We start from the raw sequence: 15,377 nt of genomic DNA on the forward strand, positions 1-15,377 counted from the left end.
CACACACACACACACAGGGACAAACAACAACCAATAAAGCAACCTGAACATAACGAATAAGCAGTCAACAATCGTATCTGAGACTAGCACACGCACAGACGCATGCCTCTGTGATCGGCCTTCAGATGGTTTCCCACAAAGCCTGACAGGCAAATAAAAGGGGATTCTTGACAACCGTCATCCCTGTATTGACATAGAATAAATAAAATGAGGCCTAAAACCCGCAGAAATGTTTTGCTTAAAAATGGACTCCCATCAAAAACCATGGGAGTACATTTCTGTTTACGGAATATTCACTTAGCGCTGAATGGTGGTGAATCCCTAAAGCGGCCTAGGGAGCCATTTCTGAGAGGGTCTGTGGTCACGACCCAAGAGGGAAGCAGTAAGTAGCCATCCTCTGTCATATAAATTGCAAAGGAAATGGAGCCGAACATCAAGGACGGAGAATCTCACAGGAAGGGGGAACGAGATCAGAGGTTTCTTTTTTCAAATGATCAGACCCCCTGTATGCCATGGTCACTGATTTCCCCAATAAATACTGACATTAATGGCATCCTAGAAAACTATTATGGGTCCACCTGTTATCCTGCATTTGGGGATTTAATCCTCCGACCAAACAACAGTCAAAAATCCCTTTTATTTTCAAAAATCGCTGATAGATTTGCAGCAGCTTCTATTTTATAGCAGAGAATCATAGACCCAGACGAATCCTCCTCCACTGGCCGCCCAAATGTCCCCCCCACCCCCTGTATCCTATGGCAACCAAAGGACAGCAAATCCTGACAATATGACCAACTCTAAACAATGTATCTTTTAGTGCGCAGTGCATTGCAAGATTAATGATTCTGGTTTAGGATTGTTGTTGTTAGTCACATACGTTAGACAGCGAAGTGTTTGGTGTCACTGGTTTTGTTTATGACTGCAGTGTTTGGTTGCGTTTATTTTCTTGTTCATGCCTAAACAAAACAGCCAGTAGTATTTCTGCCAAATCGGCCTCCAAAGAGAACAAGATGTTGGAGAGGGAACAAAATGGACTCTCACACCAAAGTCTAGCAGAAATTTTAAGCTGCTTGTAGGGCTCTTTGGATAAAAGTCCATTCAGTTGTCTAATTTTCAAAATGTAACTGGCTGTGGCTAAAATGGCAGGACCAAAATCATATTTTTGTCTGTCACTGAAGGACTTTAAAGAGTAGAAATAACTACTCACATTTACTCCTCTCACAGTGGCTTTTTACTGAACTTTGATTTGTGCTGTCTTGTGCAGACCTCTTTCCACCACTGAGGATTTGAGAAGTCTTCTGGCTCTTCCGTCCGCAAGACCAGGTCTTGTGTGGAGACCGCTGATCTGAGTTGAAGCAAGGTGCAGGCCACCATTAGTCTGACCAGAGGCTGTTGTGACAGCTGCTCTACTGTAGAATTACATTTTTATTAACATCCCATAAAGTAGGAAAAATACATTTCTGCGTTGTTTCTTTTCCAGCTCATTTATTTCCTGATTTTATGGAATTTCCTTATAAATGTGAAAAAGATGTTGCACCATCTTTTGTTGACAGCTCATTGGCTCAAATTGGTGTCCAATGAAACCAACACTTGTTTTTACAGGGGCTTTTGGGGAACTCGCAACTGGCCATTAATGTCAAAGAGCTTGTCTCTGTGGCCATTTAGACCTGTAAGTGTTCAACCAGACACAAATATATGAAGATTAATTATAGACATGGGTATAAAGGTTAAACATGTTGAATGTGTACTCATCCTTATTTCCAGACTTGGGGATCGCCACCAGTGCTTGCCAAATGGGGTTTTGTGAACTGGGCCCCCTGAATCTTAACTCGAATGCAGAACCTCGACCAGATTTAATCCTAATTTGAATCTTTGTTTGGAACACTAATCCCAAGTAACTTTAATTACAAAAACTGGGCGTGAAAAGTGAGTTCAACCGCAAAAACATAACAACTCCTGACCTTACACTTTCCAATCCTGAGCTTTTCCAAATGTGTGAGGTTTTGACATTTGCATATTTGCTCTCCTTGTTGTGGAACTTGATATTTGTTCAATCTTATTTCATTGTCGAAGTATTTTCCTCATGTGGGGAAATCCCTAATCCCCCCTAAATACTTCATCCTTCTTTACACCTTTTCATGTTTTATAGCTGATTCAAATACTCTCTCTTCCCCTGGAGAATGAACAGGGCTTAAATGCTGTTGTTTGTCTCACAGGCACATGTCATTGGTTTTGCAATACTTGTGTTATTACAGATGTGTTGATGAGTAAATGGTGTTTATTATAGTAGACTTTGTCGTACTATGATGACAGGTTTGCTTGGTGAATCATGATCAACAGGATTCCTAACACTGCCTGTATTTTAAATCTGAGCAGAGCCAAAATGTAATCAGATCAGCTTATTATGAAACTGCAGATGACAATAGAAGTAAAAGTCAAACACTTTAAGCTACATTACGCTACATTGTGCTGCGCCACATCCTTCTAGGCTATGTAATGCTACATTATCTTACCTTATGTTATGTTAACTTATGTTACTTTTAATTTTGCATTACAATAGGGGCATAACAAGAACAGAAAAGTAGACACAACCACACACCCTCATTTTTTGAAGTGCCCCCTGCAGCCGAGTTAGCGGGTCCACATCGTAATCCTAAATAATAGCGCTTGAAGAGATGGAATAAAATCTCCTATTGACACACAGGTATGACACATCCAGCTACCTGGAGGCCAACTAGAGACTCAACTGAGAGTTGATGACTGCTACCACTCAGCTGTCAGTCTGTTGATGGAAAATACTGATACTACACAGTCCAACAGCCATACCTCGGATATCTATCTGTTAGCAAAGCCCCAGCAGAGGAGCAATTACAGCAAATTATCCGCCTACCCTCAGGGTTAGACACACACACACACACAAACCCACACATGTTGCGCACTAGCTAAAAATCTCAAAACGACAAAAGATACATGTGTGTCCCGACTTCATTTTATCATCTTGTACGGAATGCGGCGCAGTGGTGATAGAGCTTGGGGTGGTGGGAACAAAAGTCAAATACTCTTCTTCTGTGGATGCGTGTGTGTTTGTGTGTGTCCTGGAACAGTACGCCTGACATCATGTGTCATGGTTTTGGACGGGTTTACAAACCCAAATGGTTTTTCAAGGATTATATGGAGGATGATGGCTGTAGAAAAAATGTGATTATATGGTTCAAATGGGGCCTTTGTTCCTGGGGATGCCTGTCCAGTGAGGTCATTATGTACTGTAACCTGTGGGAGGTAATGGAAGAAGAGCAGGCTGGATATCAAGACCACTGATAAATGTCTGTGTGTCTATGTGTGGAAGAAGAGACAATGCAGCTTAAATTGGCAGGCTCTCAGGAAGTGCTGTAGCCTATAGAATATACAATGTTACACTGACAATGCTGTTAATCCTTTGCAGAAAAAAAAGTGCAAGGAAAACCATTAGCAATTGAACCTAAACAGGCATTTAATTGGGTACAAATGGCGACTGACATGTCTAGAAATAGACATTATGCCAGGTTGAAAAAACATTTTAGTATCAAAGCTCCCATTAAACTTGCAGAGGCATCCATGTGCAGCCTATGGGGTGACCTTAACGCTGCAAACATTGCTACACAACTTGATTCATTGTTGTGATTTGTTTTAGTAGGTCATTGACCTATTTGGTTATTGGCAAATAACCAGTCTGCAGAGGTCACAAAAATGTCACGTCCAACCAGCTCAGGCGGAAGTAAACATGTTCAATCAACTAATGCCTTATTTTTGTTGTATGTTATGAAAGATTATGAGGGAAAGTAAGTGACAAAGAGCCAAGATTAGCCAGATAGTAAAAGATGCTTGTCCAGAACAGCCCCTCTATCAAAGCTCCAGTGTGTGTGATCTCTGTTTTACTTGCCTGCGTCTAAACATATTGTGTGTCAGCATCTTATATTCCCAACAGCACATGAAGGCAAGTTAAACTGTCTTTGTTGCAGTGTTTCCAATTCCCAGAGATCCCCAGATATGATGACGATGAAGGTCGCGTTAACTTCTGTGCCAGGTCATTTTTGTTTATTTCAAACAAACCTGCTTGGAACATAAAATACATCCCTTGCTGTGCGCAAGAGGAATTTTCCGAGTAAAGACACCTTCACAGCAGTAAATGTGAAAGGTTTCATGAAGTGACCTTGGGTTGAATCACTGTTTTGGTGGCAAAAATTACATTTATTTATGTAAAACTGTTGAAAATGAAACTTGAAATATTACTTACTTTACAAGTGCCTGGCCTGCTGAGCATTAAACATTTGTTGGCTGTTCTCAGCTGCTGTCAGGAACACATAACAGTAATTAGTAATGTGCTAAAATCACTGTACTGATTTCTGTTGGACACTGAGAGTGAAGCTCTCGGCTGCTGTTCTGTTTTTGCTAATGGGGCTTGACAGTCTGCAATAGGGCTGGCCTCATATCCTCGCTATGGACTGATGCTTCTGCCTGGCCCTGAATTCTCACAACACTGACCTCCGGGACTGTGTGTATGTATGTGGGAATGTTAGTGCAAGCCCCTCTGTCCTCTTTTTCTCACGTGTGTGGTATTCTGTAATGCGTCTTTTAAGTCTTTGCTTTGGCATTTACATCTGTACATGTGCTTATGTTTGTACCCATATCCATGTATCCATGTGTGTGTGCGTGCGTAACCCCTTTTATGAAATGTCAAGAGGTGTGTGTGTATGTTTGTATGCCTACATGCATCGGACATAAACTCCCGCTCTTGCCAGTGGCCCTCGGCTGGTCCTGTGGCGCTCAGTGTGTCGGCTTTGATGCCGGGTCAGGGGAGAAGATCAGAGCACAGGATGAGTCTCCAAAGACACACACACCCTTGCTCAAAGTTAATGATGACTCTCAGTAGACCAGCAGCCCCTTCGGTACCTCGACCCCAGTAGCTGTCCTGCCAGCTGCCTGACTACAAAGAGCCAAAACACTCAGCAGAAGGTGGAAACAGCTCCTGGTAGCAGCCAAGCATAGTGGCAACACCTCAGGCAGCTCACACCACTGTAGTGTTTGTGTGTGTGTGTGTGTAGCACGCTATGCTGCCAGTATTCATCTGCTTTACAAAAATCAACAGCTGTCTCTGTGTTTTATCTTTCCACACTGCATCGATGCCAAAGGTTAAAGAGTTTGAAGCATAAAATCTGGCTTGGGCCTCTTCAGAAAGACTAGTGTTTACTGCATCAAGATTTCCACTTAATGAGACGTTTTTCTTTTTGAATTAAATAGTGGCAGTCACAGAAGAGTTGTGATTGTATCGATGGCAAACGTTTCCTGTGAGTCAATCTGACAGGCCAAACCTTTAATTAGATGGGACTTTGGAAGAATTAACGATCAATGGAAGACATGTACATATCTGACCTATCCTAAGAAACCATCAAATCTGAGAGAAAAACCAGACAGATTATGGGCTGTAATTACATAAACACAGATGGATTCTTCTCATGCCTTGGACATCCAAAACATTTTTTATTGGTTTAGCCATCCGCAAAGTCTTTAACAATGTTGACAGGTTCTTGGGGTGCAAAAATTTAATTGAAGGGTGAAAATGTCTTCTTTTTATCCTTTTCTCGTTCACATTCAGTTTTTGTGTCCCTCTCATAGTCTCTCCTTTGGTATGATGCAGTTTGGGTCAGAGGAAATAGTAAATTACAGATTTAATTAGAAAGCAGAGATTTTTACGATGGTCTTCGGGATCCAGTTTTGGCATCCTCTGCGCATAAAACTTCCACAAAGCTTGGTTATTGAGAAGATACTGGAATCTTTGCTGTACTGCAGAGAAAAGCTCTGCTTGTTTTACAGCTACACTGGCTTCTTGTTCCCATGTTAGTTCAACAGGGTCAACGGTTCCAACTGCAATCATCCTATTTCTTCAAGGAGACACTGAGTGGAAAACCTAAGACTAAGCCATGGCTGATACAAGGACAGTAAGGCATGAAGACGTCTGTTAAATCATACTTAAAATGTACCTGTCTCACAAACTAAATGTAAAAATTCCCCTCTTTCTTGAATGAAGAAGCAGAGTAAACCCTGTTTTTGGGGTGCATTATGGGAAACAGCTAAAGTCAGTCCAGTATATTGGATAAATAGAGTAGGTTGTGAAGCACGTCTGACTTTCGTGCAGGAGATTGGAATTCACCCCCCGTCACAAACCAAGCATAACCTTTCCTCGACCTTAACCATACCATTGCCGTGTAAAGATATTGTAGAAAGAATTTTACAAATGTTTGCAGGGATGTAATCTTGGCTTTCTTAGAATCATCCAATATCTATTTTCTTTGCTGGCAATAGGGTTAGGAAGGTTTGTGAGGAACAAGCTGCCCTTATGCAAGGAATCTCAATTGCATTAAATGAGTTCTGCTGCTGCTGCTGAATCAGTCCAGTAGCCTGCTGCGTAACCTGGTACACAGAGCTGTAGTGCTATTTGTTTAGGTACTGGGGGGCACCTGTGATGACTGGGCATGCAATAAATAGAATGAACTATGAATAGTTTAATCATGTCGGCAGTCAGCCAAGCTAGCTAAATAGTATTAGGCAATACAATAGACGTATTGATTGTAATTAGCATGGCATTAAGTAAAATAGGAAAATCAACACAAGTAGTTTGTGCTTTGAATGGTTTCATTTACTTACTTAGCAAATGAAAATGCTTGTCAAACATCGGTTCAGTTGAAAGGTTGCAGTGCATTCAGATGTCTAGGCCAGTGGTTCCCAACCTTTTTTCCTTGAAGGATCCCTATTCTATCATTGAGTAAATTGATGACCCCTGACTCAGTGACACATTATATTGATATTTTATGTTATATTCAATGCATAACAATAACAGTACATAACAACTGATAAACTGTACGATGAACCCAGATAGTGGACGCAATGACAGCAGGAAGCTTGTGTAAAAACAAGTTACTTGGATGAATTATTTTGCTTTATGCTTAAATTTTACAGACATATAGATATGTACGCTTTGTGTGTGTGTTTTATATAAGAAGAAGAGATTGGGGTGTATAGCAGCTTGACTCACTGACTTTATGACTCTTCTCTGCTTGTGCTAAAGTTGCACTATGTCCTAGCATGTCACAAAAAATAAAAATGTACTTTATTAACATACATAAGTCACTTGTGGTGAACACCATAGAACAGGCTCAGCATGCTACTGTCTGAGGTGAAGGCATTTACATTTGTGTGTTTTACATGTCTGCAACTGTTGGAGGATGGAAAAAAACCCTGTTTAAATTGGCAGTATGAGACAAATCTCTCTGTCTGTCATCAGACTGGTACTCATACTAAAATCCCACTGACAGATCTAATAAGAACTCTCTTAAGACTCTATTATCTGGGTCACAGGTGCTCTATTCTCTGTAAGCTACACTGCAGCACTGGATATTAAGTCTGCAACAGTAACAGTGGAAAAGTTTTTGAACATGAAAACACTTTCAGAAGGTGCACCCAAAACTGTCACATATCTAATCTGGTGGTTCCTTGCACAACCCTCAACCCCAGAAGGGATAAATTAAGTTAAATTACTCATATAGCTTTGAGGTTAAACACTTTTAATAATCCCCTCATTAAAATGGATAGATGTGTGATGACATAATTAACTTTGAGAAAACCGTCTATAACATTCCCTTTAGTTCAATTTGCCAACTGAGTGTTGATGAAGGGCGAGGAAGTATTTTGGTGAGGGAAGGTGGTGTTGGTTATTTTGCTCTGCGGTTGTGGGACGTGTGAGAGAAAGCAGGAGGGATTTGATGCAGGCGGTTGTTCGCCAGCTGTCCCTCCGAGGGATTGGCTGGACGGCGTTTGGAGTGTGACCGCTGACCACAGACAAGTCAGCCTGTCAGCCACCCCAGGGCCTTTCCTGCACAGTGTTGCTTTCTTTTTCTTTTTTTGCATCGAAGAACACTGTTATTCTCCTCCTCTAAATTAGTTTTCTAGTTTATTTCCTGTTTGTCTTTTAAACATTTTCCTCCCTTCTTCTACTTATAGATTTCATCTCCCTCTCTGCTCTCTTCTTTCTCGGGTACTTTTCCATCATACCTACCAAATTAATGATAGCACCCACACAAACTTTCAGTATGTTATGTAGTTATAGTCCAAAGGTTATTGTTATCAATCGCTGTCAATGTCATTTTTGTCTCCTCTTCGATCTGTTTGCATGCTCATCCGCTCCGCCTCCCCCCTGCACAGACAGCCTTCTGGCTCAAAGTTTCACTCGTCTTTCTTTCAGCACCTTTTCCCTTTTTCCTTCCTTTGCTTCTTAAAGGGGCACACTTTCCGTTTGTAAAGAGCCAAACTGTCACACTGAGGTTCCTGTCTGTGTGCCGATTTGTAGAATAACGCAATCGGTCCAACACAAATCCTGATTCATAGGCTGTTGATTAGAATTTATAGATAGTAAAATGGTATTATGATATTTAATTTGTAGGATTTAGCAAGATGTTCCCTTATGAAATGAGGAAATGATCACTGATGGGACATGGACTAACTAGAAATACCACTTTCAGACTGACAAATACTGACATGTTTGACTTTGTAATGTTTCACATTTTAAAATATTTAATGCTGAATTTCAAGGCCTTAATCACAAAGCAAGATTATAAAGCAGTTTTATACCACGATCTATGACCTATATACCGATAACCACTCATCATGTGCAGGCTGTGAGGACCTTATGAACACATGTGATTGCAAAAGATTCCCAGGGTCAAGGGGTGTGTGTGTGTGGTGTGTGTGTGTGTGTGTGTGTGTGTGTGTGTGTGTGTGTGTGTGTGTGTGTGTGTGTGTTTGTGTGTGTGTGTGTGTGTTGTGGGTGTGTGTTGTTGTGTGTTGGTGTTGCCATAATACCTACAGCAGGAGGGAGAGGACAGCAGCGCCAGATGTTGCGCAGGTGGAAACGAGAGAACAGCTCCTATCAAAGCATCCAAGTGAATCTGCAAATCGTCCATCTCACTCTCTGTCTGTCAGTAACTGTCTCCATCTGTCCTCCTCTTGCTGTATCCCAGTCTCATTCCCTCTCTACCTCCGTTTTTGTCCCTTCGGTCTTTCCATCCTTCCTCTCTGTGACAACTTTGTCTCTCTTCGTCTGGTCTAGTCATCTTATCCGCTTCTTCCACCGTCATCTTCTTCTCCTGTGTTGTTTTAACGGATATAAACTTTTTTATTGACATACAAAATATGCTTTTGCTATATTGCTGTTTCCATTCGGGTTGTCCAATTTAATACATCATTCACAAAAACTTTCTTTCCCCCCCAAATGATCCATAATCCATTTCCCTTATTATTTCTTTCTTCCTCTTCCTGTTTCTCTGAATCCCACTCTCTCTGTCTACCAACTTTCTTTGTTACATTTTCTTTCATTATCCACTCAATATTTCTGTACTTTTATCACCATTCAGTCATTGTTTATTCCTTTCTTCCTCTCCTTACTCAATCTCCTCCTTTCAATTCTCCTTTTATGTCTTTTTTTTATATCATTCTGTTTCTCACAGCAGATGAAATAACACTCAGTGTTTAGGTGATTCATCAGAGAAATTCCCCGCTAATGTCAGGTTTTGTGGTTAACCTTGGCTGCCTCTGTGTTTGTTTAGTGAGAATGAAAGAGAAAATAGTTGACTGTTTATGACTTTTTATTGTTTGTGTGTATATTTTCTCATGAACTGGTGACCAACGACATGAGCGTAGTAAGAAAATGAAGCCAAAAAATCCACCTACAGATTACTATTCACACACATGACACATAAACACTCTTTTCCTGCGGTTTCCATTGAGCAAGGTTTGCACCAAATCACTAATATAATCACTCTTTTCCCATCTTTAGAATCACTCTGAACAAATTCCTCACTGAATCATCCAAATCTAAATCCCTTTTCCCTTCTGTGTGTTCCTGTCTCAAAGCTCACGTCATGGTAGATTAGCACAGAGGTTACGCTCCCTGTACGCGCCGCGTGAAGACTTCCCTTTGATTTTAGATGCGAAACCTCAGTGGATTTCAATTGAATTTCAAGCTGAGAAGGTGGAGAAGCAGCTGGAATGCTACTTAGCCACTAACGCTGTGGCTCCCAGGCCGCTAACGCAAAGGGTGTACGATAATGAGAGATGTGAGACTGCGGCTGTCTTCATATTTCATGGTTTTAATTGTTTGTCTTCATCTGGACAACGTTCAAAATGACTTGCCTCTCTGAGATAAAAAAAAAATTGGTAGGCTGGTGAGTTGTTGAGTGAGCTCAGGAGTCCCTTTTAGATTTTGTTCGCATGTGAGGAAAATAAATGTTAGAAGAAATGTGTCCTGTGAATTTCATTAAAGCCTAATGAATTCAGTGGATGCATTTTTCACCTCACTGAAAACAGTTATCTCCGTGGCTTGAATCCCTTGAACTTCTCTTGTATAATTACAGTAGACTTTGTAGCATTTTTTAGGAAATACAAAGCATAAGGAGTTGAAAGTTGAGAGCAGGCTGTTAATATCCTTGTTGCTTCACTGGAAGTGCTTACTGGAAGACCATGGCTATATTGGAGGACTCCCAGTTTGTGTATGTATAACTGGTGCTCGGTTGGCTACCCAACACTTAAAAAATGACTAGTTAAGTCCACATGAAATAGAAACTAGAGTGTTATTTGCTTCCTCATATTTATGTGTTTCCTGTAAAAACACGCAGCTAGGGAGCGACTATCGCTGAATTGCCGGGTTGGCTCCTGGCACCATGGGGCTGAGGCTGCTAACGTTAGCTGCAAGGCTAGACAGGGCTGAACCTGTCGTCAAACCGGCCTCTGTCTGGCTGTTTGGTCCCAGTTTGGTTATGTCAAACCCTAGCAGCAGCTATAGCAATATCTGAGGCAGAGCAGCTGGAGGACATCCAAGGGAAAACCAGAAAATATTTTCTCTATAAATTTGTGTTTTTGTACTGAAATCAGTGAGTCTGAAACACTCTGCTCGGTGCTTATATGTCTTAACTCTACGCTGCTTAAAGCTGAAGATTGGTTAATAGGTGGATGTCGTAATATTATTGATTTAAATAGGTTGGTTTGCTTGGTTCACACACGTCACATTTTGATTTACAGGAATAAAAAAGGATTAGATTTTGATATAAGAATTAAAAGAAATAGATTATTTTTGTCATTTTTTGGCAAACATTGTTACATAGCTGCACAAACATGAACAAGGATGTGATCTAAGGAAAGAGGGGGGGGGGGTAAAAAATGCATTTTCATTAAAACGTTTTTAAGAAGTCAGAGGAACCTACTAATGCTGTGTTCACCTCATATTTTACAAACCGTTATTATTACCAGCCTATTCATGTAAGTTATTTCCCATAATGCAACCAATAGCTTCTTTTCGTTAGACCCTCCCTGCTTGGTAAATCTTTTAAACCCCACACCTCCAGTTTGTTAACCAGGTCTGTTCAAATCTTCAAGCCAGAGCTACAAAATACAATTTGGTGGAGTGTCCCTGTAAGACTAATACATTCATGTTAGTCAATTAAAATGTATGTAGTTTAATTAGCTGATGAACCACTACAAATATCTAACACAATAAAAATAACTAATTTAAGCTTAATTTCTCTTCATCTGGCATCACCACAAGGTTAGCAAAGGGATAACATCTTGGAATACTGTGTGAGCGCTTCCAAAATCGGAGAAACAGGCGGTTTTCCCAATCCTCCCATTCTGCTCACATTTTGAGAATGCTCAGCACAGTTTAAAAAACACCCTTTCCAAGAAACCCACACAATGAGAAATCTGATAAAGATTTACCTTTGTTTGGTATGACGCTTAGATTGGCTGCGCAGTCTCCTAAACACATTCAGCCTTTTGGTACAGTCAGGTGACTGATATTTTGTACATTTAACGTGCAGTGCATTATAGCAGATGTAATAAATATTTGATACATATGAAACTCTTTGTGACCTTTTCGCCACCTACAGTCAGTTTATCAAAGAGTTTTCTTGCCAAAAAGTCAGTTGATTCTTAAGTAGGGAATACAAAATTTCAAGCTGTTGGTCTTTAAGCCCAGGGCTGTTGAAGGGAGTGTTGTAAAGTCATTTAGAGTACCATGACCTCTGCTTAAGTCCTCCACACACAGACACACAAGCTTAGCTGATCTAGCTACCCTTCAACACAAGACCAGACCTGTTATCGCACATAGTTACTGTGACATCTGTGCGTGTGGGCAGCCTGTGGAGTACGATGATGAAATGACCACTGTCACATCTGATAGAAGTCACAGTTACGCTGATGTGAATAACATCTCATTCTCTATAGGTGGTTTCCTTTGCCTCAGTGCAAAGTGTTTGAAGTAAAGAGAGGCAGAACTGGCTCAGAGTTAAACTGAGAGACTTCAATTATTGTAATTTGTTTTGACCAAGTCCCAGCAATACTGATTTTCCTCAGAAATGCAATGGGGCTAGAAAGACACACCTTCCCTGGCTGTCTTTTCTGCTCAGTTAGTTCAGCATTTATGTAACTTGGAAATGTCTGGGGATGAGGGGAGCTTTGACCTTCCTGGGTGTGGGTACGAGGTGGGGCTGGCACTTTTGGGAGAGTCTGATTGGTTCCAGTGTTCTCACATCAACACAATTTTCTCTTCAGCTATGACTCGGGGAACAAAATGTGTCATTGGTCCATGTTGGGTGGGTCCCCACATCATAAAATTACCAGAAAGTTTTAACAAGCCTGGCTCAGGTACAAAACTAAATTCTTCTTAACTAAGCTTTGGGCTATATATGTATTCAAATGAATCTTCAAAATACAATGAAATATTTGTGTAAACAAAGTAAAAAGTTAATGTTTTACTTTTAATTCAGATATGTCTTAAATATGTCTGAAACTACTGGACACCAATTAGCATGTGTTGGGTTAAAGTAAGAAGGAGGGAGACGCCATGATGTTTCTAGTGGACACGAAGTAGCTTCATATTACCTCTCACTTTTAAAGTAAGAATTTTGGTTCCACTAGACTAGCCAGACCAGCTAGCTCAGCTTAATCTGGCACATCACATCCCCATTATGTGCCGTAACTTGACATTTTAACCTATGAAATGTCCATGGCTAGTCTTTCCCCCCCCGTTTCCAGTCTTTATGCTAAGCTAAGCGAACCGACTGCTGGCTCTAGCTTCATATTTAGTAACCAGACGTGAGAGTGGTATCAAATTTCTCATCTAACTATTGGCAAAAAAGCAAATAGGTGTTTCCCCGAAATGTCAAACTGTTCCTTTTACTAAAACCCTACAGGCTGAAGCAGCTGCAGTAGTGGTAGAGGACAGATGCATGATGTTGGATCTATGTTTGCTCCCATTGCAGGTAAAAAACGGAGGTAGCAGTATACATCCAGCTTTGGATCCCAGTGAGTCTGCATTTACAGTCTGTGGCGGAGAAACCGCAGCCTGTTGAACCTCGCTGCACTGAGTGAAAACTAGAGCAGAGATGATGATATAGTGTGTATATGTGTGTAGCCTACGACAAGCCTTTAAATCTGTGAGAGTGTGATGGCTTAAGAATAGCAAGAGTGTGTTGATGTGTGTTTTGGGTCCTCAAGCAATTATGTCACTAGGTTTTTGTGTTATTTGTAGAATATAGCACATTTTTGAGGCTTAGCATTTACTGTTTATGTCTGCGCGGATATTTCTGTACGCGACCTTCTAATTGTACTCGACATGCCCCTATTTATTCATTTTCCTCTTCTCACTCTGTGCGTCCGTCGACAAACTGACTCTGCAGGCTCTTTGCTGTGGGAGCAAAACCTCCAGCTGAGACAGGAACCGAATCCCCGGAGAGCACATTATCATTATGGCGCATATTGCACTTAAAAGCATAGGAGGGAGCACATTTGTTGGTTTTTGTCATTTCACGCCGTCAGAAGTGGTCGCAGAACGTCTCTAAGTTTGCTGCCACCGAAAAAAAAATCATGGGCTTTTGCTTCGGACTGATGATAACAGGGGTTTATTTAGGGAAACTGGAAGCCACAAAACCTATTAGACCTTAAGTATAAATCACATGTGATCGTTTTAAAGGCTTCTATGGTTGACCTCCGCGCAGTGTCTGAGAAGAGGATATCCGCTCACACTCACTACTGTATATTTACACTGAACCCTGTTTGTAAATATGCACTTTGATACTATTTGTGGAAAATGCATCATGAATGTGAAACAAAACCACAGAAGAAGTATTATAAAGGTCAAAAAAGACGATGCTGTCCACAGGAAAATATTTAAAAAATCTAACAGAACAGTGATTTCTTCTGATGAACAGGATGAACGCTTGTCTCTCTTTTCCTTTGACAATGTTATGATCCTGTGTTTGTGTGTGTGTGTGTGTGTGTTTGTATCCCACAGTGGAGTACGACAGGGAGCTCTCTGCACAGCGGCGTCACCACAAGGAATTTAAGTTCAACCTCTCACAGATCCCAGAGGGCGAGGCCGTCACCGCAGCGGAGTTTCGCCTCTACAAGGAGTGTGTGAGCCGCGCCTTCCGCAATGACACCTTTCTACTCAAAGTCTATCAGGTGGTCAAGGAGCACCCTGACAGGTAACACACACACACACATACTGACAGTGCTTCATTGAAGCTTAATAATGCTTACATTACTCGCACTTTACTCGATTTAATTTATTAGACTTAAGACAGCATTATTTTTATTAATTTTATTTAACATGTTGTTAGACTGTATCAAACATAAAAAAATGACACATATACACATATACAAGTGAAATACAGTATTATATTGTGCACAATTCCATTTCTTTATCCTTTTTCTTTTCAAATAGTAGAATTTTTTTTGGAAGTTTAAAGTTTATTCCGTATTTTTACTCATTCTCATCACCCTGGCTTTCTCAAAGGAACTGGCTAATTCATATAATTAGTATGTGAATAGCCCACTCAGTCCTTTTGCATCAAAACATTACACCAATCAATTGATGAATTAAAAAAAAAAAAAACCCAATTAAACATTTTATTAAATTCATTTTACATCAGTGAGATGGCACATTGAACAAGATGACAGTCCTGTTGTCCTCCTGGGAATAAAAATCCTTGTTTCATAGACAAATTATATAAAAAATAATTCTCTGTACATTCATACTCATTAATATCATTTAAAATGTACACAGTTTTGATTTTCATGTTGATTTTATTTTTTTATTGAGTTTAAACATAAACAGCACAACACACAATACTCAAATATCCCAGACAGCCATACAACATAGCCCATAAAGGGAAAAAAAAATCAAAAATATATTGTTATTGTACAGTGTCTTTGAGTATTCAGAAAAGCGCTCTTTTAAATAAAATGTATTATTAAATCATCATTTTAAGGGTCTCGGGCATGTAATGTCTACT

General features: G+C 40.4%; 1 protein-coding gene across 1 annotated transcript in view; it reads left to right on the forward strand.

Moving 5' to 3' along the window:
- Nucleotides 1-15,377, forward strand: part of bmp6 (bone morphogenetic protein 6) — a 41,839-nt gene that overhangs the window by 10,287 nt on the left and 16,175 nt on the right. The window contains exon 2 of the mRNA XM_035655932.1: nucleotides 14,375-14,567. Coding sequence (XP_035511825.1) covers nucleotides 14,375-14,567 — 193 coding nt within the window. The remainder of the gene's footprint in view (nucleotides 1-14,374; nucleotides 14,568-15,377) is intronic.

The sequence above is a fragment of the Morone saxatilis genome, unplaced genomic scaffold, assembly GCF_004916995.1.
Source record: "Morone saxatilis isolate NCDOM2014 unplaced genomic scaffold, NCSU_SB_2.0 Contig0, whole genome shotgun sequence".
Taxonomy (NCBI): Eukaryota; Metazoa; Chordata; class Actinopteri; family Moronidae; genus Morone; species Morone saxatilis.